Raw genomic sequence first — 26,098 nt, 5'->3', positions numbered from 1 at the left:
TTAAGACTTTATTTCTTTGAGCTCTTCTTGTGGAACTGTGGAATCCTTGTAAGACTCCTTTTGAAACTGGGGAACGGGAAGAGGTGAATGGGTAGATATTACACATGTGAAGTATTTCAAAGATTTCACTGTTAAACATGATGATCAAATCAGTGTGCAATTGAGCCTCCATTGAAATAATTTGATTTCATTTTTATTATTACAGATCAAAACATTCACCAGCCCAAAGTTGTCAGCTTACCATTGAAATCTTCTGTTTTTTGTATTGTTTCCGTCTCCTCAAGCACTTAAGGACAATGAAATCACAAACCAATTTGACCTGCAATAAGAAGAAATTAAAATAAACTCACAAAAACAAAACATTTGCATCCGACAGATTGGCGGGAATATTTTGTTATTTGCGGCATATAGACTGTTTACACTGCATCAGTGGCAGAGCAATACTGCCACCTGCTGGTGAGACTTGTAGGTCTGTTAGTCTGTAGGCGTTGTGCGTGTAGGTCTGTTAGTCTGTAGGCGTTGTGCGTGTAGGTCTGTTAGTCTGTGGGCGTTGTGCGTGTAGGTCTGTTAGTCTGTGGGCGTTGTGTATGCTCCTCCCTGACAATCATTTTCAAATAATGATATTCACTTCAGTCAAGCCACTTAAATCGGTGCTACAGTATACTATGTTATACCATGCAATGCAATGAGTATTCATTATATTTTCGATGTTTGGCTTTGTTGCCCATATCAGGCTAACTTGCTAACAGTAACTTGCAGCTAACTTGGCTGGCGGCACTGTTGCTAAGTTGCGTTATGAAGTTTAGCACAATACATTCTCACACAGGATAGGGATCAACTATCCCAAATATTTAGTATACATCTCTTCTATGATTTATTTCGATTTTATAATGTTGACGATTACATAATCATTAAAAAAAACATAGATAGTTCTAAAATGAAATAAACGTTTTTCCTTCTCTTTTGAATCAAAAGAGGCGCGCCTCACAGTTTGGGAACCTCTGGGTTAACATTTAACATAAAACATTAAACATTGTAGAAGATGGTGGGGGGGAAAGTAAGAAATAAGAGAATAATGCTTTTAACATAAAACATTGTAGAAGATGGTTGGGGGAAAAAGTAAGAAATAAGAGAATAACGCTTTTAATTTTTTTTTAAATATTTAATTATTTTGTGCACATTTTATTATTTGTGTCAAAACATTTCCAGAAACTATTTTCTTAATTAGCCTACTTATATAAAATCATTGGCGAATCAAAACAGTGATATTGTACCATATAAGTTATATGCACAGCAGAGATTTCTAATGATTGCTGTAGACTACTTTCTACTCTCTGTGTGTGTGTGTGTGTGTGTGCGCGTTGACTGCAACACTTACCAAGCCGAGAAGACCCAAACCAGACCCTATGTGGACCAGTGTTGGAATAATACTAAATTGCCCAGCCTGGAATAAAATTAAAGTTTAAATTGTATTATAGAATAAAACATCCAAAAGATTCTGATCTTTAGTGATCACCACAACAGCAAAGCCCTCTTACCTTTCCAAATACCAAAATGTTAAAGCGAATTCCAAATCCCTTTATTAAAGTTCTGGTCCTCGGGTTCGTATTTTGATTTTCTGCAAACCTGTGAGAGGAACAGCTTAATCAGGTGTGAAATGTAGGCGACACTAACTGAGCTTTCATTGTAGTGTTGCACAAAATAAAATCGAGCACAAATGCGACCTTGAAGGATGCCATCCTTCTATCTAGACCATTATACCAACACAGCCATATGGAGGCTGTCCCACAGCAATATAATGCATCATGGGACGTGCCTCTTTCTCTTTGCCTTTCTTGCCTCATCTGAGACCGGTGAGTATGATTTCATTAGAAGCCAGTAATCTGCCACGTTATCGTTTAACCAATCATTGAAGTAGATATGTATTTCATTTTGAAATCACTGGCTGGATCACATTGTTTAGGCGGTTACAGCAACAACAATAATAAAAAGGCTGAGCATTTTTCTTTTGATTTATAAAGTCCTCAGATGGCCCTTTCATGTGCAGAAAGAGTTTTCAAAAAAGGAGGTTGCCCATCGGAGATATTCAGGTCTGAATATTACTATTTTTTGGGTAATTGCCAAAAGGCATGTGACATAGTGGATACGTGCAGTCCTGGACTGCCACCAGTCACACCAGTAACTCCAGTTTTAAACTAACCTTGGATGCGCCTTTGATGGCATGCATTGTTACTTTTCTGTGTTTACATGTAAATCTGACAGTAAGAGGGATGTCAACATTTTATGCAACTTGGGGCCTTTTTTGGCCTAAAACAAGGAGGGGGTCCTAACTCCCCCTGGGTCCTAACTCTCCCCCTGGGTTGTTTCAAATTTTGTACTATTTTGGCTTTTTGAGTTTTAAAGGGGATTTGGCAACTATTTCAACGTAATAAACCCGTTTAGAAATCATTTGGATGGTTAAATGACCTGTTCCGGTGAAAATGGTGACTTTTCCCGCTGCCCCTAGCGTCCCCAGGCGGAAAACCAACCTTGCAACATTGAGACTACCGTCCCGAAAAGATAAGTGAGAAACAAGAAACTAGTTTTAAATCGTGTTTCTTACCTTGTAACATCCACATTGTCTGCCAAACTTATGCTAACCGTTTTGCTAGCTTGTAAACAAATCCATGTGCTTTATCGTTACCTTTTTCCACAGTTTGAAATAGCATAATGCACAATTTCTCCAGCAGAGGGGGAAATCCTGCCAAGTTTCCCTTTAAGGTTGACCCTTCAAACTGGCCAAATTTCATCAAAATTGGTGACGTAGCATGTATCACCCACGCCTGGTCCTCACAAGTGAAATAGATCAACCTATTCTGATCTTGCTGTTTGTCTCACGGTACAGCCCTTACTAAAACTATAGATAGCCCCAGACAAATAGGCAAGATTTTGGCCGCACCCCCACCCCCAAAGCGCACTAAGACACTTAATTTTCCTTCTAGACAGATCATGGCTACACTAGACAGGCAACTGTGTTCTGTTCCCAGAGCATGCCTTCTCAGTCTGGAACCACAGACCGAAAGAGAAAGAAACTAAACATTTTCTGATTAGAAAATATTTCTTAATTTAGTGTTAATCAAATAAAGAGACATACAATTAGGGGGTAGTGGTGTCAGCGCTGTTTCAATGTATGTGTGCGCCTGTGCAAATAAAACTGAACCACTGAAGATGACATGTATAGAAGCAACAAACAACATTATTTAAAACGAATGAAGAGGATCCTTGCTGTCCATGAAAGCAGCATAGAGACTTGCTAATCTAATCAAAAATAGAAATAACAGGTCTTTGAATTGACACACAAAATTAGACTGTTGTAGGCCTTTTACCAAATATCATAGCAAATAGCCTGGTGATGACACAGCTTTTAAAATATTTATTTCACTCTCGCTGGAGCAAACAAATGAATTAAGTTGATGATCTGCATCTCTGTTCACCAAAAGCTATGGTTTTGCTAACCTATTCACACAATAAATAATTATGATATAGGGATTGTCAAAGTTGTTTTTTTTTTTTTTTTTCCCCCGTCATCTACTTCCTGAATTTTTGGTCAACGATACCCGGGACACCGAACCACCGGGGCACATGAAATTTGGTGGGTATGTAGCCCCACTAGACTTTTACGGAAAAATTTCGTTTCGTCCCCGGGGGCCACTCCCCCCCCCGTGCTGGGCCCCCCGAACCGCAAAAAAAGCAGTTTTTCCTAAATAACTACCTGAACCATGGAACTGAGGATAAAGAATCTTTTATGGTATGTTGGTCTCAAGGGCCCACATCAACCTGGCCCATAATCACTCATTTGTGATTTGCACCCCCCCGGTAAAAAATGGAAATGCAATATTATTCTGCTTTAATCGCCCCTATCTTCAGTTAAGATGTTCAGAACTGCACCAAATTTTATGTGTATGATTGACCTGGCATTCTCTGGGGGTATGCCAAGTTTCGTAGAATTTCATCCATGGGGGGGTCCTAAAAAAATTAGGTTATGTGTACATTTAGTGACTGTACACTCATTGGCCTGTAGATGGCGGTGCACACATATACACATGCACACACACACAGGCACCCACATACTATCGGTATTAGAACGGCCGATACATAATTACAAATTCGGTTGGGTTAAAAGAAAAGCCAAAATAAATATTCATCATCATCATCATGGCTGCATTTCCAGTAGGCTATTGGCAATAAGTAGTCGTTTGTCCACTAAATGGCGCATCGTTGCAGTGAGACGTAATTTTGTTGGAAGTTGGAAAAACAATGACGCTTCCTACAAGGACTGTTTACCGCAGAGAACGTCTAATAAGGATAGGACAATGTTCACATGAAATATAATTCCCATTTCTTCTTGAAGCCGAAATAAATCTGAGGATGTTTATCGGACATGCTTGGTTTTTACTGCAGGTACGTTAATCTTATAATATCAGTAAGGACCTAGGTAGCCTAATGTTACCGTTAGCGTTGGTTGAGTGATGGAGGCCAATTTGATTGATTGCATTTATAGAAAACTATAAATGCGGTTATACCAAGCAAATTGATAGCAGCACTGTAATTGTATCTTTCGACTGTCATTTGTTGCACGTGCTACAAAAATCATTCTGTGCAATGGAAGATTTACCAACGTTACATCGGTCTGATACAGTTTTGCCTATACATGCGTGAGACTGAGACGTCTGTTTATTTTGTTTTAAGTGCGTGCAGGGTGTGGTGTGAGAGGGGAATCGATGTGCTTTGATTCCAGCTTGGTAGTTGTAGTCTGTGAAATTAAAGAGAACGTGTGTGTGAAGTATCCAAACAATCATTATGGCTGATTTAGCAACACACCTTAAGCTACTGTGTAGTGGGTCCCATTTAGAAGTGGCTACTTCATTCGCGCTTTCCTTGACTCATGGAGCTGCGTGAATTTTATTACAACTTTTCGCCACGATATGGCAGGTTAAGTCCGCTTGATACTGTAAGGCGTAAGCCATTGGTTTCCAAAGGAGATTTTATTTGTGTCGCCAGCATAGCCTATTGACAATTTATGGTGTAGCCTAAATAGGCCTACCTTATAAGCCTACCTGTAGCTTAGGGAAGCTAACAGCTTTCTATTAGGATCTAGTTTGTTAGTTACAGTTTTGTCATAACTCCCTGATGCATTTTTGCATTTAGAATAGCCAGAGCGTGGATATCTCAATCGGAAAATTAAACAATATCGGGTGCCTATGGACTTGGCAGGGTGAACCCAGCCTGATCTGCCCGCTATTTATTTTTTGATTTCTTAAAAGATTGACCTTGGTCTGGTGAAAGCCAGACTAGCATGGACCTCTGTTACACAATGCAAGGGAACATGAATCAGCCTATATTTGCACGAACAATAACGGACAACAGCTCTTCAACTTTGGCCCGTTAAAATGTGTATGAACAGTCTAGCGACGCATTTCATCAAGGCCCATTTGGACATGTCAGTTATTTGCACCACTGGTTAGATGTAAAACAGCATTTCGTTTCAGACTACTGTTACTTAATTTGTGCATTGACAATAAAGTATTACATGAACTAAAGATGACTAAAATCTTATGTAGAAGAAGAAACATTCACAAAAAATCCATCCATCCAAAAATGACCTTTGTTTTTGATAGCTGTTGAAAACGGCATGGAACTGACAAAAATGTTTTTGTTTATTTATAAATAAGTAAATAAGTAAATAAATAAATAAAATTATGCTGATACCTTTTGCTTTTCCCAAATACAATGTAGCCTACAGGTGTAAGTGACCTTTCATCAATCCAGTTGCAATGGATGAACTGTGATGAACTGCCCTACTTGTGATTGTTTAGAGATTTTAAAGGTTTTATAACAATGCTACATCTTCTTTGGCTATTCTACAATCTATTCACCTTTTCAGCACCAGTAGGCTACTTTCTATGCAGCCGCACACACACACTCAGGCATGCCAAACAAGCATACACAAAAGTTTCAAGAGTGGGGGATAGAGTAAAATATGGAGACAAATTGAAGTGTGATTTATTTTCGCGGAACGGATGTACAGGACTGAGCGGCGGTCATATTTTGTACCGCTATGCGGTACATCTAGTTTCTGAAAGGTTCTCTTCATTGTTAACCAGTGTTGTATAAAGTAGAGCAATACTTGAGTAAAAGTACAAATATCGTACTAGAAAAAGACTTTGGTAGAAGTGAAAGTTACCTTTTAGAATATTACTCAAGTAAAAGTCTTATAGTATCTGATATATACTGTACTTAAGTATCAAAAGTAATTTTCTGATATTTAATGTACTTAAGTATTTGAAGTAAAAGTAAAAAGCGGTTTTATTTGAACTTTTATTTTGAACTTTTATTGTAAACGTTATTTTGGCTTTCTGATAGTAAAGCATAAAGCATATTCAGGGTTCCCATATCTTCTTAATCTCACTCATCAAATCAAAATCACATTCTTTTCTAGGACTTTTCAGGCACAATTCTCCTCAGTTCAAAGAACAAACAGCATATTTTTAGAGCTGACATCAAAGAAAAAAACAGAAACAGAAATTTCAGTCATTAGTTGAAACTGAAAAGGTGTCTGTTCATCTTCAAAAGAAGCTGGTTTTCAAAGTTGCCAGAATTCAGTGCCCACGTTTTCCATAGTGGTGGAAATTGGATAAATTAAGCAACATTCCAGCTCTTACTATCCAGTAGTTTTTATTATTACCATGGTTCAACAAATGTGTAAAGGTTATATAATAATTCACTTCAACTGAGAAGTTAACAAAAAATATTCCACTATTCCACAAGTTAACAAAAACAGAAAGAAAGAAAGAAAGCCTTTGAAATGTAGCCTATCCCACGCTTCCACAAAGAGGCATATTGAACTAATGTTTAGGCTACATGTTTTTTGCATGGGTAGGCTATATTGTTGTTTGGTGATTTTTAGCCTACTCTTTTTCTACACCCTCTTCTGAGCAAACAAGGCATATATGTTTATCATGCAGGGTAAATGCTCTTTCTTACATTACATAACTTTAATTTATCCTCTATACTTGTCCCCAGGGGCGGATCTAGAGATTTTCTCCTGGGGTGGCGAAGCGGTGGCATGAGGTTCCAGGAGGGGGGCCATGGACATGATTCAAAACTTAAAATTTCATTGAATATGTTTTGTTCTCTACACTACATTACACGAGGTGGGAGGCAAATCGGAGATGTAGCTGGCGTTTTGGATGATGTGTGTCTTAATATGTGAATTTCTTTCTCTGTGTAATCACTATACAGTCTGTGTCATCTGTACTTAAATTGTACAGTGTCAAAAAGCAATTCTAGGGGGGGTTGAAGGTATGTTCCCCAGAGAATTCTTTTAAAAAATGACCCCTCAAATGATTTCTTCTAGTTAGTTTTGAGGGAATATGGATACATTTATAAAATAAGCCATCAATAGATTTAGGTTATACCTACCTAACCTAGATTTAGGTTATATGGATTGAGACAAGATTCTGATGATTTGGGGGTATTTTTAAAACATGACCCCTCAAATGATGTCTTCTAGTGAGTTTTGAGAGAATATGGACAAATTTAGTCATACAAAATAAGCCATCAGTAGATTTAGGTATCTGAATTGAAACAAGATTCTAATGCAGGATTCTTGCAATGATAACCATGACTGTGACTTTCAAAACATTTCCATCTGATTCAATAAAGACTTAGTCAAGTAAGTACCTTCTTAGTCAAAACATTCTTTTTGGATTTATTATAATACAACAATTTAAATGTACATAACAAGAATGTAATTATTAATCTACCACCTCACTAATAAACATGCAAACACACACACTGGTGGACAGTAACTAAGTACTGGGTATGGGTATCTAATTCAATTATTTAATTCTTTGGAAGGTTTTTACTTCAACCCCCACTACAATTAAAGGCCAAATATCTTTAGCAGGGATTAGAAACGGTTCAAAGAATGAAAATGAAAACCGGAAACGAACACAGTTTTTGGAAGGACGTAACTGAAAACGGGAGCAAAACCAATTGTTCCGGAGTGAAAACGTAATTTTCAATTTTAGATAACTGGTTAATAACGGTATTTATCATTCTGATTAACCTTTGTTTGAATATTATTCAAAACTCCATAGGCTTGGAAAGTCACCTGCCCACACAGTGTTCCCCAGACCCCTTATAAGATAAATTTAGTCAGAATCGGTATCTCCCCTGCATAATTGGCTAGAACTACTAGTTGATATTAATATCCAACACTATGTATGTAGTCTAAATTACTGAAACAATTTGTGAAATAGGATACCAGAGACACTAGGTAAATATTTATAGGCCTGTCATGCTGGTAGCACCATACATAGGTTAAGCTATTGCAAGGATTAAAGCAAGGACATTTTCTGTGCCTTTAAATTAGGCTATTATTAGGGGGCAATTCCATGGAAAATTATGTTTTTTGTAACATCCATAACGGCAATAAAATGTGATGGTATGGTATGATGTGAATGATTACATGACATTTGAGCATTTGCTATTTTTTGCTGAAGAATGCACATGAGAAAAAATGCACATAAAATGAATAGTAACATTCACATCATACAAATGCCAAGGCATTTCACTGGCTTTATGGATGTGACAAAAAGTCAATTTTCCGTGGAATTGCCCTAGGTCTTATAATTTTATAAGACCTAATATTATATAGGTATTATAATATTATGATATCAAATAATGTCTTTGCTCAGAATGAACCTAAATGGAAATCAGTCCCCCTCAGTCCCTGATCTTTAGTGCCAAATTATGTTTTGCCATTCACAATTTAGGCTACTCACTCACTCACAAAGTGGTGAATAATAAAGTACATGTATACTGTATTAAAGTACCTTTATAAATATCCTATTAAGAAACGACCTCAAACACGAGTGAACAAGCAACATGTTAATTTCTTGAGGACACAAACTCCTGTGCTGGCCTCAGCTTGTTGGTTCATCTACCAGCAAATGAAATCTATCACCCAATGAAACTGGACGATTTAACTGGAATCTAAGCAATTCACTCATGCACAAAGCTTATGTGATGTGCTTTGACATCATCAAACGTCTAGTCTAGCCTACTCTGAGTAGGGTTTATTTGAAAATAGTAGGCTACTTTTACTTATTGTGATTGAGTAGAATTTCAGTCATGTAACTGTACTTTTACTTGTGTAGATTGATTTACACCGTGTATGAAAAGAAAGGAAAAAGAAAAATGCAACCGCCACCAGCTTGACACCGATTAGATATTCTAGTTTGATTTGACATGTCGACCAAATTTAGATAGTCATAGATGCAGGGAAAGTGGATGCATGACAATTTTGAGAACCTGTGTTGAATTATCACGTGTATTAATGGGTTGACATCGACAGCAGTATTTACAATCAAAGGTTTTAAGGTTATAAACTAGCGAAACACACAAATAGACTTTAAACGTTACGCTACGCATGAGCATGCCCTTATTATCTGACCTGACCATCATCGAAAAATTCGATGAGACAGTCTTGCGGATGTAACGTAGACTAACAGTGAGGTTGTTGCCGGGTTAACTGATTTATGGACTGACTATGGGTCTGATTATGGACTTTTTCGACTTGGTGGTCAAACTTACCACTTCGTTGTAGGCCTACAGACAGTTGACACATAGTTGCATGCACTGTGCAATCTGCTGCCAATGGTGAAATTTTGCGGGGATCACTGCGCTGATGGTGATGGGTGAAACCATTGTGAGGGGGCGGGGGATTCTAAATCGGCGTTTTCTGTTTGAGAGGAGTTTGGTGCGGGTTTCACACCTTCTCACAGTCCAACATGTATGAACATAAAATATACTTAAAAAAATATTATCTGATTTCTAAATGGGGTGGCAAGAGGGGTGGCAAGACTGTGTCCCAGGGGTGGCAGTTGCCACCTTTTGCCTCCCCGTAGATCCGCGCATGCTTGTCCCTGTAGTCATGGCCTCCTCATCACTAATTTCGGGCTCATCATTTTTCAGTGGTCGACTGGTTGATCTGCTGCTCAGTCTCTCCTAGCCTCTTTCTACCATCCATCCTTCCTGATGCTTGTGTCTATAGGGCCGGCTCGGCTATCCGTATCTGAGAAAACTTTTTGCAAAAGACTATATGGACCCAACCAACAATTTTTGGGAGTTCCAAAACAACCTCACTACAACTCATGCAGAGGCATTGCATTGGCTTCATGCACAGAATGCGGAATGTGTCCTACTTTAAGAAAAGATAGACTAACGTGACAAATGTCAATATTTTTTTCCTCGACCGGCCCAAAAGTGAAGCGGCCCACACCGGGAATTCCCACCCCGGGCCTGATTCAGTCTTACTTTTCTTGGACTGAAGACAAGTCCTGCGATGCTAAATAGCCTTTCACAGGCCGCTGAGGCAGATAGCGGAGTGTTCAGCTTCACAGAAAGCTGCCAATGTACAGAAAAATTTCTTGCAAATACGGCCACGGGTGTATGACGTTATCTTCACCAGTACCCTGTTCACCGAGTTCACCACTATCGTCGGGGTGGTCGTCTATGATAACGGGAGGTCCTCCAGTAGATGCTCGTGCTCATGGCGGTTTCAGTTGTGCGTTCTCCTCCTTTAGCAAAAAAACAAGCGCTAAAATAGAGCGTGCAGCGTGCGGAGCGTGCGTAACGCAATCTAGGAGCAGTGATTCGCCAAACCACCCTTATTGCAGTCGCACACATTTCTTCTAATTTGATGTTTTAGTAACGAGTAACGAAGATGCTTAGTGGAAATATAACGGCGTAAAAGTATACATTTTATCTAGGAAATGTAGTGGAGTAAAAGTGAAAGTTGACATAAATTTATATAGCGAAGTAAAGTACAGAAATCTCTCCTTAAGTACAGTAACGAAGTATTTGTACTCTGTTACATTACAACACTGTTGTTAACAGACAACATTTCTCCATGTGGGGTAGTGTCAAGCCGTGAACTGATAGCTTATTGCAGGTAGGCAATGTTCAGACAGAAGACGGGCACTGCTTCTCTATTTCTGTACGTATAGTAGCCTATCCAATGTCCATGTCGAATCCATTCCACTTGATTACAAATGCTACATTGAAACCTGAGAATTAGATGAGTTTTCATTGCTACCTGATCCTCACAGCACACACACAAACAAATTACCGTTCACATTCTAGCTGAGGTTGCAATTGGAAGATTATACACACCCCTCAAAAACACTTGCGACTTTTTGTAAGTGCTACTTTGTTCATATTTGGGAAACTGTGTTACAGCAGTGCTAGGTAGGCTAACGTTAAATCCGTGTTTAAGTCAATAAAACACTGCTAGCGAACATGTTTTGTGAGTGCTACTTTGTTAATATTTGATTACAGCAGTGCTAGGTAAGCTAACGTTAAATCTGTGTTTGAACAGGTTTTGTGAGTACTACTTTGTTAATATTACGAGGCTGAAGTTAGCACCACTTTCGGATCGCGGGGGAGTTAAGTTTCGATTCCACCATAAATATTGCAATTTTCTACCACAAGGGGGCAGGGTTGACCGCAAATCCGCGATAACACAGGCATGTGCCTGTTGCAGATGAACAGGCATTGTTCACAGACGTTCAAAAGCCTGTATATCTTTGGCTAAATATGCCATTTTCCACCAGAGAATTTCACCAGTGGGGTGTCATTGGAAAGAGGAGAGAGTGTACTTGTAGAATGTGGTGAAATATCCCTTGCAAAATCCTTCTTGAGATGATTGTGGCTGTTTTAGTGCTTAAATTCTGCAATTTCACAAATACATACTATATTTTCAAAGGGCTAAAAACGCCATTTTCCACCATAGAATTTCACAAGTGGGGTGTCATTGGAAAGAGGAGAGAGTGTAGTTATAGAATGTGTTGAAAATTCCGATGCAAAATGACATATAGGCCGTAGGGAATACATTTACTGTAGAAAAATGTTAAAATTTGCTACCAACTACATAACACCCCCCACACCCCCACTGCAATATGTACAAAATTATTTAATAGAAAAAATGACAACATGTATCAAAAGATCCAGCACAGAAAATAAAGAAAAAACTACATAATCTGCCACCCTCTACACCCCCCCCCCCCCCTCTCTAAATTACCAAATTATTTAATAGAACACAAAAGGCAACATTTATCAAAACATTCGGCAATGGAGCAAAAAGATATACAGGCTTTTGAACGTCTGAGAACAATGCCTGTTCATCTGCAACAGGCACATGCCTGTGTTATCGCGGATTTGCGGTCAACCCTGCCCCCTTGTGGTAGAAAATTGCAATATTTAAGGTGGAATCGAAACTTAACTCCCCCGCGATCTGAAAGTGGTGCTAACTTCAGCCTCGTTTAATATTTGATTACAGCAGTGCTAGGTAAGCTAACGTTAAATCTGTGTTTGAACAGGTTTTGTGAGTGCTACTTTGTTAATATTTGATTACAGCATTGCTAGGTAAGCTAACGTTACATCTGTGTTTGAACAGGTTTTGTGAGTACTACTTTGTTAATATTTGATTACAGCAGTGCTAGGTAAGCTAACGTTAAATCTGTGTTTGAACAGGTTTTGTGAGTACTACTTTGTTAATATTTGATTACAGCAGTGCTAGGTAAGCTAACGTTAAATCTGTGTTTGAACAGGTTTTGTGAGTACTACTTTGTTAATATTTTAGGAAAACTGAGGGTAGTCTAAGGGGCTGCGACCAAATTAACTTCAGAAACAATATCTTTAAGCTCACGACATTCAGACTGGCCCAAAACGTTAACGGAATCCTCCCAAAGTTCCCGATTATATGGATATTCAGTAAGAAGTGTATGTGCAGGATGAATAGAATGAAGAGCAGTAGAATATGGCATAGCACATGGCCTGCACATACACTTATTCTTACTACTCTTATAATGGTACTGTTTCTGCACTACAATGGTGCTGTTACCACACTGCACATAGCTGTACATACTGTACATATCTGTCTATATTTTTCATACTGAATATCCATATTTATTCTGTTTTCTTATATTCTGTTAATACACTGCATATATCTACATTATTCTTACTATTATAATGTTACTGCTACTACATTGCACATATCGGCACATATTTTTTGGATGCAATTGAAGATAAACTGTCAAAAATTTTGGGAGAAATATGCCTGTCGTTTTCATGTAGCTGAGGCTGACTGTAACTACTGTAATAACACTATAGTCAGCCTCAGCTACATGAAAACGACAGGCATATTTTTCTTCATTCAGGCATCATTTAAGGTGTAGACCGTGGTGACGTGGTGATCTATGTCAGTCTCATAGATCCATAGTTATTGACATAGCTTACGTTTCCATTAAGTGATGCAATGCGATAAAATATGCATGTTATCTTACAATAGTCATATGTTACAATAGTCATAGATGAATGTGACAACGGATCTTCCAAAATCGAACAAGTTTTGACAGTTTATCTTCAATTGCATCCAAAAAAAAAATAAATAAACTGGGCAGCGACGTGTGACAATTCTGGGAGGGCATAGTCCATAGTTTAATATTATGAATGCATAGCCCACATTTAACTTGCTTGCATTTTGTTATTGCTTAGAATAGTGTGAGTGTATGTGTGTGTGTGTGTGTGTGTGTATTTTGTTATTGCTTAGAGTAATGTGTGTGTGTGTGTATTTTGTTATTGCTTAGAGTAATGTGTGTGTGTGTGTGTGTGTGTGGTGTCTTTGTGTGTGTGAGCGTGGTGTGTGTGGTGTCTTGTGTGTGGTGTGGGTGTGTGTGCGCGTGTGTGCGCATTTTGATATTGCACACTGATTTCCTCACCTCTAACCAACTCTAAATATAATCCTGTCATTATTAATAATAATATTAATAATAATAATAACATTTGCACAAAACGCACCACCTTTTTGAATGTATTGCATCATGCGACTCACCTAAATGTGAAAAAAGTGTTTCCGCTGCACTTTTGCGATATAATGCTATTTCGATACGCCTGAAAAACCACCTTATGCGAATGTAAAAACTTTATTGCGATATTTGTGAGGTTTCCATTACTCGTTTTTCTTTTTGCATTTTGGATTTGCTCATTTATTAGGGTTAATGTAGCCTGACGAGCCAGACCCACATCAACATGTAGGGTCTGGGGACTCACCATTGGCACTGCTCAGTCCAAGGGGCGGGATAATCGGTTGTCTTTCAAATTCCCTCTGCACGCAATAGGATAGCACTACTATTCATGAGTCCCATGCGTTTTCCCACCAGCAGAGCTAGTTGGCTAGTTCAAACTTTTGCCAACTTACAAAAAACTTGTGTCACACTGTTCGCCAACAGCAACATCCATCTTGTTTGAGTCCCGGGGAATTCACGCCGAGCCGGAGCAACTCTGCCATCAATTGTTATGTTAAGCCCGCCTACCGACTCTATACACAATGTGATTGGCCTTATCAAAGTTTAATTGTTCCAGCTCCCAAGTCAATAATGAATTGCTAGACTACCCTGGCAGCAAATTACATTTGCTGCCGCTAGGGTGCGTCTAGATTTCTAGGCTAGGTTTAATGGAAACTCACCCATTGTCATTGAATTCACAAACTATGGAACCCATACCTGAAATTATATCCTGGTAGAACTGTGTTGTCCGTGTCAATACGCAGAAATTTGTATTGTGGCTCACACCATTTTTCTGCCAGGTCCAGATTACAGTCCCATTCGATATGAATTGCCATCACTCCACCCTAACAAGCCAGAGGTTACTTGTGAAAGGCATTAATTTATAATCTGCTCCTGCAAAAGACCTTCATGTGAATAATTGATATTAGAACGTTGCAGACCTCAGTACTACATAAGGAGACCCACCTGTGGAACCAACCCATGTCACTCAATGTTTTTATAGAACATTGCCGAAAAGACAGACAGACTGGAGAAAAGTAGGGATTGGCAGGATATGGAAGGAGGACCCAAGCGCAAGACTTGTTACTGGCAGAATCTTCAGACAAACACTTACAGACATATAGGGTGTGTTTGAAACGGGAGACAGCTGCCTACTGCCTCCCTCCCTACATAGAGAGCTGTCTCACTAAACATGACTTTGGATTAAATGCATCTTTTAAAAATGAGCATAGCACTCTAGAATCTTTGGTTAACTTTGGTATGACGTTAGCAAAGGCCTGACGTTAAACTAAATTAGCTTACGTAAGCTAGCAGGCTAACGGTATAAATTAGTTTTACAGCTGGCAGATATATCAGACCAGACGCTATTAATGGTTACAACAATGGCATAATCAGATAGTAAATTGTTTATTTCTAATCTGTAATCTACAAATCTAAGCAAAATAAGGTCACACATTTTAAACAGATTCAGCAGCCATTACCGATGTCATCCGCCATGTTTGTTTACCTTTCACAGCTGTTTCAGACGTTGCCGCAGGGGATTATGGGTAGGAGGGAGCATGAAGTGTGCATCGATGCTGCCTTCAAAAATGACCGTTATTTGGGAATTCTAAGATATCTTAAAAGGCAGCAGAATTAGTTTTTTCGGTTTCGAACCGCACTTGCTGCCTTGCTCCCCAGTTAGATATCTTAAAAGGGAGCAACTTTACCCGTTTCGAACACACCCATAGACTCACAAACTTACTTACAGACTTACAGACATACAGACTTACTTACAGACATACAGACATGCAGACATGTAGACATACAGACTTACATACAGACCTAGAGACATGCAGACCAGGCACGGCGCTACAGGTGGGCCTGGACGGGCCTAGGCCCACCCACTTTTCAACAGGCCCACCCAAAACTTTTCTTAAAAAAAAAAAAAACTTTTAATATATTTTAATTTTGTCAAGAATTATTAAAAAACGGCAAATAATCTCATAATCTGTGCTAAAATAGTCTAAATGTTTAGTTTTAAAAACTATTTTAAAAAGCTGGTGATGTTTCTGTGCAAGTTCAGCAGTGCCAGATACGTGAGGTTCTGGGTCGGATCTAGCTTGTCGGTATGCTAGGCTAGCTCCAAGTGATCTGAAAGTGTGAAAATAATTTCCAGTAAAGGACAGTGCTGCAACAGTCGTTGTTTATGTACCTTAAACGTGCACAAACAGTCTCGTTGTATCGCTGCAACCAGGAAATGAAGGAGAACTGAGTTCCTAACACCTAGCACATCTCTATGGCTTAATAATGGCTTCTGAAATGCTTTTTTTTGCAATGCAGCAAACGTTGATATTTTGATCGTTGATCCGATTTGCATTAAAGGGCCTAATGGGTGTGATTGATCTTTATGAGCTCTCTTGGAGCATGTTTTACATGACAGATGACGTTGTCAATGAACAAGTTCTGTGCCCGAGGGGTAGTCGACAGCTGATTTTGCCAGGGCTTCAGCCCCGTATGTATTTTGTACAGCTAACAAATATGAAACCATTATTCCGATCGCGCATTGAAACTTTGAGATGAGATGGACGTATTTAACATACAAGCGGACACGGGTGAACTCACTCTTCTTCATGCAGCAGATTTAACATGAACGTTACCTTCCATAACACATAATTTGGAACGTAGGCTACGTGCGCGCGCGAGGTTGGGCATGTCATTGTTTGCATTTAATATTTGGTATAGGCCTACGTTACAAGGAAATCATGAAGTCCTCAATAACAAGGTGGTGATGGAGTTATCCTGTATCCCGTTATTTAGAGCCTACAAGTTCAGGTTTGTTATCAGCCTCTAGCCTACAGTCTGGAGCTGGCCTACTTTGCATAGTTGTAAAATCGAATTAGTGAGTCTTCAATGTTCCCTTCTCCCTAAGCTAAGCATAACAAACCATATAATGCATAATGCTATTTAAAAGCCACTCTGCTAGGTGGCTATATAGTTCGTTTCTAATAGCAAACAGAAAATGTCAAGATAGCTAAATGTCATTACATCCTCTAATTGTCAAAATATTATTGTCCATAATATTCAATAAATGTGGTGCAAATGAGGCTTGAGTCAGAGGATTAATTTATGAGAAGTGAGCAGCAAGTCAGGCAAAATGGGAATTATGAAAACCGTTTAGATTCTACGGGCTAAGCCCCGAATGTTTTCAACTGCCCTGCATATTGATTGAAACTGTCGGGCAGTGTGATTGATCTGTATTGTTGAAAACCTAAAACAAATGAAATATTCGACCTCATGTTATACAAGCAGAACTAAACTATGTTTGGGGGAAATATTAGATTCCCACTTTTACAGCCTATAGGCCTTAGGTCTATTCGAGAGATGCGCTAAAGCACAGCCAGCAGGTATGGTGCGTAATGGAGATTCCAAAGCGCTCTTATTTGGTCAGAACCAAGGACAGTGATCGAGGATAGGTCCGTCCGTCCTTTTTACAATGCAACAAACTATTTAAAGAGCATCAAGCTATTCAAATCTCTATTATGTAAGCACAAATAATATAACAGTATACTAGTCAGTCATTTTTATTAGGTTAAACAGTGATTTGATAAAGTTTTTTTTAAGGCCCACCCACAATTGGTCTGGCCCATCCAAAACTGGAATCCTGGCGCCGTGCCTGATGCAGACTTACTTACAGACTTACAGACATGCAGACTTACTTACAGACTTACAGTTCCGACAAAACGAGAGCGACAAACCGACAAGAGACAAAGGAACAGAGGGGTGTAGAAATACAGAAACCAATACACAAACCACTTAACAGCAAGACAGAGGACTGGACGAGACCAACAAGACATTAACGGAACAGGTGTGAGCAGAAACAGAGGGAAACTAACAAGACAGGAAGTGCAGACCATATAAGGGGATGGGCGGAGATAAAGACAGACGACCAGACAGGTAAACACAGAGCACATGACACAGAACAATACACAGACTGGCCACTAGGGTGGCACAAAGTCAGTCAGTCCCTGCAGGATCCTGACAGTGATAGGTTGAAACTCACTGAAATTGTCCTTGGTATGAGAGTGGTGTAGTTAGGTCCTTGCAATTGTGTATATTCTGTACAAAATATTTTTATATGAATGACAGAAGTGATACCACACATTTCTAATACAGTAGGTGGGTATAGTTTATGATATTTGGCAGATGCTTTTGTCCAAAGCAATTTAATACCCATTTATATTGCCCCCCCCCCCCCCCCAAAAAAAAAGTGAATTACTCTCTCCCTTCTTGCTCTAGAGCAGGGGTGGGCAAACTGCGGCACGCGGGCCGGATCCGGCCCGCCAAGCACTTTCTTCTGGCCCGCCTAGCATTTCATTTGGTTATCAGACTGTTCGCTATTTTTTTCCTGATATAGAGACGACGTTGGTTAGCATTACTGCAAACTGCTTTTCACTCTCCTTAGAGAACGTTTACAATGTCAATGTCAAAACATCATGTTAAATAGAGATAGCATCATGTTAAACTAAGTTAACTCATAGTTATCTCCTTTGCAGCAGATCTAATGTGAACATTATGCGATCTATTTAATTGGGAACGCGTCTGCACTCACGAGAGGGAGAGAGAGAAAGCCGCAGGTTCCAGCTGGCTTGTCTTTGTTGATAATTGATATCTCCTTCTTATAAAAAACCTTTAAAAGGAAATCATGAAGGCAACAGTAGTTCCCACTACTGACCATTTAAAAAATGTGAAAGGGCCCAGCCGTAGGTACAGCACTAGCCATAGCGGAGCAGGCAGAAGATCATTGAGAAATAAACGTGAATTAAAGCCACTGTCTTAAAGCGACAGTGTTATACATTTGTTAAACAGCATAAAATTAGCAGTATTTTAAAGCAATTAATATTCAAAACCCAATGTGCCCCTTGAGCCAAAAAGTTTGCCCACCCCTGCCCTATAGAATAAAAATGTCTAAATTCATAACGTTACATCAATCGCCATTTTCTGGAAGTCCTCCCCTGCCTCTTCCACAATGTCTTTGAGCCTGAAGATCGGGCAATCTTTGTCAGAAGTAGAGCGGTTAAAGACACAGTGGTTCACATAGGAGTAGTTTACATCTGGATGGATGTTCCTTCTGCAATCACAAAGACAACATGATGCATTATTTACCACATGATTAATAAAGTGTGAATGACTCTTTAGTTGAATTATCTGGTTCCATAAATAAAAAAACATTGAAAAATGTATTTACCAAATAATGTCTCTAGGTGCATCATCAGATTCAGGACATTTCAGTCTGCTTTAACTAACCTAAGTTCATTTTCATGAGCTAAAACAGTAACTATTGTTGGCTCATATCATCCCCACAAACACCCAAGGAAGTGGATGATCATACCCTCCCTTACCAAAAAGTTCTACTTGAAGTGCAGTTGAAGTATACTTCCCAAGTTACATTAGGTAATAAGTTTATACACTTGTACACTTCAGTGCATAAGTTAAGGAACCCATGCTAAAGTTGAATAAAAAGAGGAATAACAAAATCATCTTTTGGAAATTGATCTTAATGCCTTAATTAAAAATAATGAGGAAAATCCAACCTTTAACACTATGAATGCCGCACTGTTTTTGGGAGCTTTGGCCCAGAGTGCCAGCAATCTAGATCATTGTTGACGATTTTTGTAGAGCCACAGCGTATTCACAACATTGTATGTTATAGCTATGGACACATACTATGGCTCGTTTGAAAGGTCAGACTTTAAGCAAACCGTGTATTTATACATGCCTCCGTTCCTGAGAAATCCCAAGCTAAACAGTGGCTAGTTTTCATCAAAATCCCTGTTTTTTTTCTAGAAATGAAGAAGATATACCGTCTTTTATGGAATATGCGCTGTTTGAGCCTGTCACTCTTCTGACACTTATATTTGTGACCTAGTGAGACCTGGCGAGACTGCCACCTAGTGATAAACCCACAAAAATGGCCTGGTTTTGACCTGATGTGCATGCGTCACTCATTCGGCCCAAAGCGGCAACCATCAAAAGCCAAGTTATGATAAAATGTCCAGATAAAATGTGCAGATTGTGCATTTTCATGAGTTTTTGATTGTCATCTATTTCAGTTCTATTCATCATAGAGTTCCCAAAATTGCACATAAGTTGTGTTCGAGTCTATTTTCGTAATTAAAAAAAGGCTAAAAGCGCAATATTGCGTTTTTGGCACTCAAAGTGTTAAAGGAGAATTCCGGTGTGATTTTGACCTAAAGTGTTTTGAAACATGATACCGAGTGTAAACGTATGTCTCATAGCCCATCTCGGCTTGTCCCCTGCACTCCGAAATCTGGCGCTAGTTAGCCGATGCTACCAACAAGGCGGTCAATGGTGGTGCCTCGGCATCGGCATAGCCATGCAAATAAATCACTGTTTTACACCATTTACGAGGCTCAATGTATCTCCACACTTCATTGGTAGACTTCCGAGGGCCCTGACATTTAAAACGAGACATTGAGAACTTTGAAAAAGCACTGGTAGTTTACTTACAAGACGATTTATACAGACAGTATCTTCTCGAAGTTTAGCGTTTGCAGCCATCTTGAATTTAGTCACGATAAGTCGAGCAACGAGTAAGAATGAACAGGTATGATAAGGGATCAGATTCCAAAAATAATTCTGTGGAAATGCATGGATTACAGTTTCTTCCAGTAGCAGCAACTGGAATCCATGCATTTCCACTGAATTATTTTTGGAATCTGATTGGAATCACCATTGACCGCCTTGTTGGTAGCATCGGCTAACTAGCGCCAGATTTCGGAGTGCAGGGGACAAGCCGAGATGGGCTATGAGACATACGTTCACACTCGGTATCATGTTTCAAAACACTTTAGGTCAAAATCACACCGGAATTCTCCTTTAAGGACACCGACTTTCTCTGTGAATTAATCATGTATCATAAATAAATACATGTTATTCCTTAAAATACAGTTATTTCATAGCCTGGGTTTTCCCATGCTGCCTTACGCGCACAATTTTATTCACGCTGCTAGGCAGCCTGGGAAAACCCAGGCTATGAAATAACTGTATGGACTCCATGGAGCAAATTTTCGCCTCAGTTAGGGGACCAATCACAGAACGGAGGGAGGGCAGCAAGACGATGACGACACACCGAAGCCGTTATGAGTTACGTACAGACGCATTTGATAGACATTCGTAGCGCCCACTAAACGTCTCTGGGCATTCATAAACCACAAATTAATGCCTAGTTCCCAGACCCCATCTCAATGAGATGAGGTCTGACGTTAGCCAGGCTAGTTATTTCATGGATCCAGAATACTATGCATCCTGATAAAATTCCCTTGACTTTTGGAATTAAAATAGCCCCACATCATCACATACCCTTCACCATACCTAGAGATATCATGGTTTTATTTCAGTTAGCCTAATAGCTCAATGCAAATCAAATCACCTATTAGGCTTACTGAAATAAAACCATTTCATTACAAATATAAGTAAATACAGTACCCTCCAGAATTATTGGCACCTCTGCTAAAGGTGATTAAAAACCGGTATAAAAAACAATCTGTTGGTGATTTATTGTAATCTCACAAAAGCACATTGCTCACAATTATTGGCACCCCTGAAAAATCGTATATACAAAACCTAACAGAAGCATTTTCCTATCTAATTTCAATTTATTTAAGTTAATTAGAGTGTCTGTGAACATTCAGAAGTAGTTCATGACTTTCTTGTACACTATGGTATGAAAATAAAGTCACACAGAGGCTAAATAATCTAGTCATTTTTCAACATCGAAAAGACAAGAGAAAACACTACACTTAAATAAAAAGAAAGTGTGTTGATATTTGTAAGTCAAAGAATGTCTATGACACCTAGGTACTTTGTTGAAAATGGCTATATTTACAGTTAAAACAATGATTGAAAGGTTCTAATTATCTAGAAATGTGACAAACATGCTTGGACAAAGACCCATGGTTATCTTGCTCCCACGTACAGTATGGAGGATGGTAAGATAGGGAAACATTCCATAAGGACCACTGTTGGAGAGTTACAGTTACAATCATCTTGGGGTCACTAAAGCCCCCCAAAAAATCTTCAAAAGTGACATCACTTCTAATAGATAATTTAGAGGGAATGCCAGGTAAAAGCCTGTCCAGTCATTTAATTATCAATGTAAATGGCAGGAGTTACTGAATGATACAGTGACTTTGTCTGGAACTGTGGTTTATTGCCAGATGAAATGAAAATTGCGTTCTTTGGCTAGAAACACTTTACATAGAAGAATGGCTATACTGAAAAGAACCAGTAACAGAGAAGGTCCGCACACTTGCTCGCACTTGGGTTTATTTTATTTTATTTGACTTCAATCCCCAGACTTGATCAGACTTGAACAGACAAAAGACCATCACCATTTTAAATAGGTCATAGGTCACCTGACCCGTATGTACCGGAGTGCACAATACATACATCAAACATCGTCCACCCCCAAAAGTGAACACATATTTAGAAAATTACGTTGTATAACAGCAAAATATATAAAACATCCTGTATATCAAGTCTCTGTAGAAAAATATATCTGTAGAAAAATATATAGCTATATAGAAAAATAGAAAAATATATATACTTGACATACAGTTTTAACAGGGACCTACATAGCATACAATCATCTAGACAGACACACTAACAAGATATATAATTAGCTAGAAAGTGATCTTATCAAGTCTTACAAGGGTTTCTTTTTATCATATACATAAGCAGAACGTTGCACAAACTCCAAATAAAAGGATGATCTCTAGACCTTAGACATTATGGTACCAGTATTACAGGCTATGACGCATGTCTTTTTCACATCTCTCAGAAACATCAACATCAACATTAACCGTCCTTACTCCCACAACAGAATTACAATTAGTATCTCAAATTATCACAAGTATGGTCTTATATTGAACTCTTCATTGAGTCCCCAAGGGCAGGGACATCCCTCTCCATTTTCAAAAAACTCCTGAAGACCCAGCTCTTTAGAGAACATCTCCTCTCATAGCACCACTTACAACAAGTCTTGCTGATCCTAGCTCTCACCAGCCGTCTTGAACTGACACGTAACTGTAAAAACAGCACTCACTGATGCACTTATTCTTACTGTACTCTACCGTTTTTTAAATTGTCCTAAAATTGTTGATAATTGCTTTAAAACTTACACTGTTTACCATGTTGTTAGTCGCTTTGGCTAAAAATGTGTCAGCCAAATGTAATGTAATGCAATGTAATGTAATGAGTGTATCCACCATAATTCCCGTTTAAGGAGCAAGTTGTCCATATCCCCACCTCTTCTTGGGCATTTCACAGCTTCTATACCAATGTATCTTAATGAAGCTACATTATGCTTGGCCTCTTGTGTATAGCAACTGGGCTTTTTTTTTGTCCTGGTTACAGATGGTACAGCGATGTTCAGTTCTGGTTTTTAGTGCTCTTGATGTTTTTCCCACGTATGCCAATCCGCAAGGACATTTCAATAGCTAAATTACATTTCTAGTGTTGCAGGATATCACACCTCTAATTTTGTAACTCTTTCCTGAATGGGGGTGGTTGAATGTTTGAGTTGTGTGTGTGTGTGTAGTTGCACTGCTGGCAATTTCCACATTTGTAATTGCCAGAAGGAATGTGGCTGAAAAAATGTGTTGGAGAAGGTGGGGAGATAGGAGGCAAATCTGCCCTGACCAACATATTCCGGAGATTAGGTGGTCTCTTAAACACTACCCGTGTACACATCTTTCAATGCGGGATCTGTTTCCATAACATGCCAATGTTTACTTATGTCTTTCTGAATATCACTACTTACAGGTGAATATTGGATACAACCAGGGTGCGATTTGTGTAAAAACCAGAGGGGGGGATGATTTTGAATAAGTTTGTAAACCCCCGATTCATAGCCTAGTAATGTCATGGCTAGTAATACCCTATATTATTTTTGCCACCTTTGTAACATTTTAGTTTTGGTTTACCGTGGTGTATGACTTTAAACAGCGTGCTTGGTATGATGTTCAGCTCCTCTAATGCAGGGTAGGACTACGTTTTGACAAGCATACAAATTCACCTTGTTCTTGCCCCATCTGAAATGACTTCTCTACTTTTGCTGCCTCCATCCTTTCTGTATTTGTTGTGTAAAAAAACGTTGTATATGATGGCACTGAAGTCTTAAGTTAGTGAATTGGCTAACAGTGTTAGTTGGTAACCAAATAGCCTACACATTGCGCTACACGCTGCGTAGGCTACGTGCATTCTCTCTCCTGCTGATTTGCGTTCAGTAGCCAAGTGCGTAATATTGCAAAAGTTGAAAAAATAAATGTGTTTATTGTAGCCTACAGAAAATAAATAGCATATCATACTGTCAGTTAATTGCCTACAGTGCAGTTAAGAGTTTGGAGAGTAAAGTTATAGGGCAACTTGAAGTTTTATGAAAATAATTTACGAACCAGAACATAACAGTTTCTATTTCTTGCAGCTGTTAAAACACCCGCTAGATAGTTTAAAAACCCACCAACATTCCTTTTTGCAGTACAGATTATTTCTAAAAGTTATTTGTCTACTACTGGCTGATTTATCAAACGAGTGTTTTCTCGTTCGTCCTCCGCAAACTACAGGTGTTTCGGTAGAGAGCCATTGAATAAGCGATGCCAAGCAATTTCTGTAACACTTTTTGTGACATTCAGCAAATATCTCCTCATTTAATGTAAGTTCCTTCGGACAATAGGCCTACGTTCTACTCTACGTGCAGTTGTCCTCCATCTCAGTTGCATCAGTTTTCTAATTTTGAAGGTTCTAAAACATTATTATGCTTCACTGAATCCTTCTCGTTTTCTTTCATTTGTCCAGCTAACTTTTCCATTGAATCTAGCCATTTATGATGGATTACACACTCGACATTCTGAAATGTCCTGCACGATCAAGGCCAAATTTAGTTATCATGCAGCCACTGTGTCAGCAGCATCAGTGCTGACGGTGACCGTGCGTTTCTGATGTCAGATTATTATGTAGGCTAGCCTACTAGACTGTTCTCACGTTGCAGCGCTTTACTTATATGAAGTAGCATTAATCAATATGAGAGGCAGAGGGGGATAAATGTTGTCCCCCTCGACGATAAAAATAATTTAGCAGAGGTAGGGATAGGAAAACCAGAGGGGGGGAAATCCTCACCATCCCCCCCTACAAATCGCACCCTGGATACAACAGGTAATTCTGGAATCTGAGTTTTTTTCAGCAGTTTAGCAGAGGTGCAAATAATTCTGGAGGGTACTGTATACTTAGACTAAGTATATTAAGTATATTTAAATATAAGTACCAAGTATAGGCTAGATATACTTAAACCTTGTATACTAATCAGTATAAGCCAAGTATAATTCAATTTAGTGATCAGTTCACAAAAAGTAAGCTACAGTATATGCATGTATACTTAGTTCAAAATAAGTAGATTAACAAGACACTTCCATAAACTTATTTTTGCTAAGGGGCTTCCTGATCCGGAGCAAGAGAAACATTATTTCCCCCTAGCTCTGTAAGCTCCACTTCTTAAAGTGAGTTAAATGACGTACTTGGTAAAGCTGAACTTTGGAAATCGGATGTTGTTATTCACCAGCACTGTGAAGTTTTCTGCAGCTGCTAACACTGCAGGTCTAGAGCAACATGAAGACATAGCCATCAGGTTTATAACATGACATCAGCACAACCACAACAAACCTCTCACAACATGAAGACATAGCCATCTGAGGGGTATTTCACAAAGGCAGAATTAAGACATCCAAGATAAGTGATAAAGCGAGGTTTGACATAGCGTTGTCTGGTCATCCTAGCTCAACTCGTTTCACTAATGCCAATCCAGGATGAGTAGGAGCGACTATGTCAAGCCAGGTGTATGTAATTCAGGGTGTGTGCGCGTTCTCGTTTCTGCTCCAAAGTGCCCACGGTTGGAATAAAAAAGACGCGGAAAATAGCGTCATTCACACAAAGTGAAAAACCGCTTTTGATATAGACTAACAATGAAGTAAAGTTATCCTTTTTGGAATGGGGAATCATGGCTATTTCTGTAAAACAGCAGAAGTAGGCGTGGTAGACCAACTGAATGCAAATTTACGTATGCACCCACGTGTGAGTGCTTCCTTGTCTCGGCACGCAACATCATTAAGAAAGCGCTCGCCAATGCACATAGTATAATTTACCTTAATATT

The 26,098-nt window shown here is 39.0% G+C and overlaps 1 protein-coding gene across 1 annotated transcript in view; it reads right to left on the bottom strand.

Moving 5' to 3' along the window:
* Positions 1-232: 232 nt before the first annotated feature.
* LOC143138676 (P2X purinoceptor 4a-like) overlaps positions 233-26,098 on the bottom strand; it is a 103,055-nt gene continuing 77,189 nt past the window's right edge. The window contains exons 6-11 of the mRNA XM_076299096.1: positions 25,466-25,546; positions 18,858-19,002; positions 14,596-14,737; positions 1,539-1,618; positions 1,379-1,444; positions 233-319 (exon numbers count right to left, since the gene is read on the bottom strand). Of these exons, the coding sequence (XP_076155211.1) occupies positions 233-319; positions 1,379-1,444; positions 1,539-1,618; positions 14,596-14,737; positions 18,858-19,002; positions 25,466-25,546 (601 nt within the window). The remainder of the gene's footprint in view (positions 320-1,378; positions 1,445-1,538; positions 1,619-14,595; positions 14,738-18,857; positions 19,003-25,465; positions 25,547-26,098) is intronic.

This window comes from Alosa pseudoharengus, unplaced genomic scaffold, assembly GCF_046254945.1.
Source record: "Alosa pseudoharengus isolate Yale_2024_CS ecotype anadromous, Long Island Sound unplaced genomic scaffold, YU_APseudo_1.1 YU_APseudo_1.1_scf_21, whole genome shotgun sequence".
Classification (NCBI taxonomy): domain Eukaryota; kingdom Metazoa; phylum Chordata; class Actinopteri; order Clupeiformes; family Clupeidae; genus Alosa; species Alosa pseudoharengus.
Note: the sequence above shows the minus strand (reverse complement) of the source record. Positions and strands in the feature narration are given on the sequence as shown.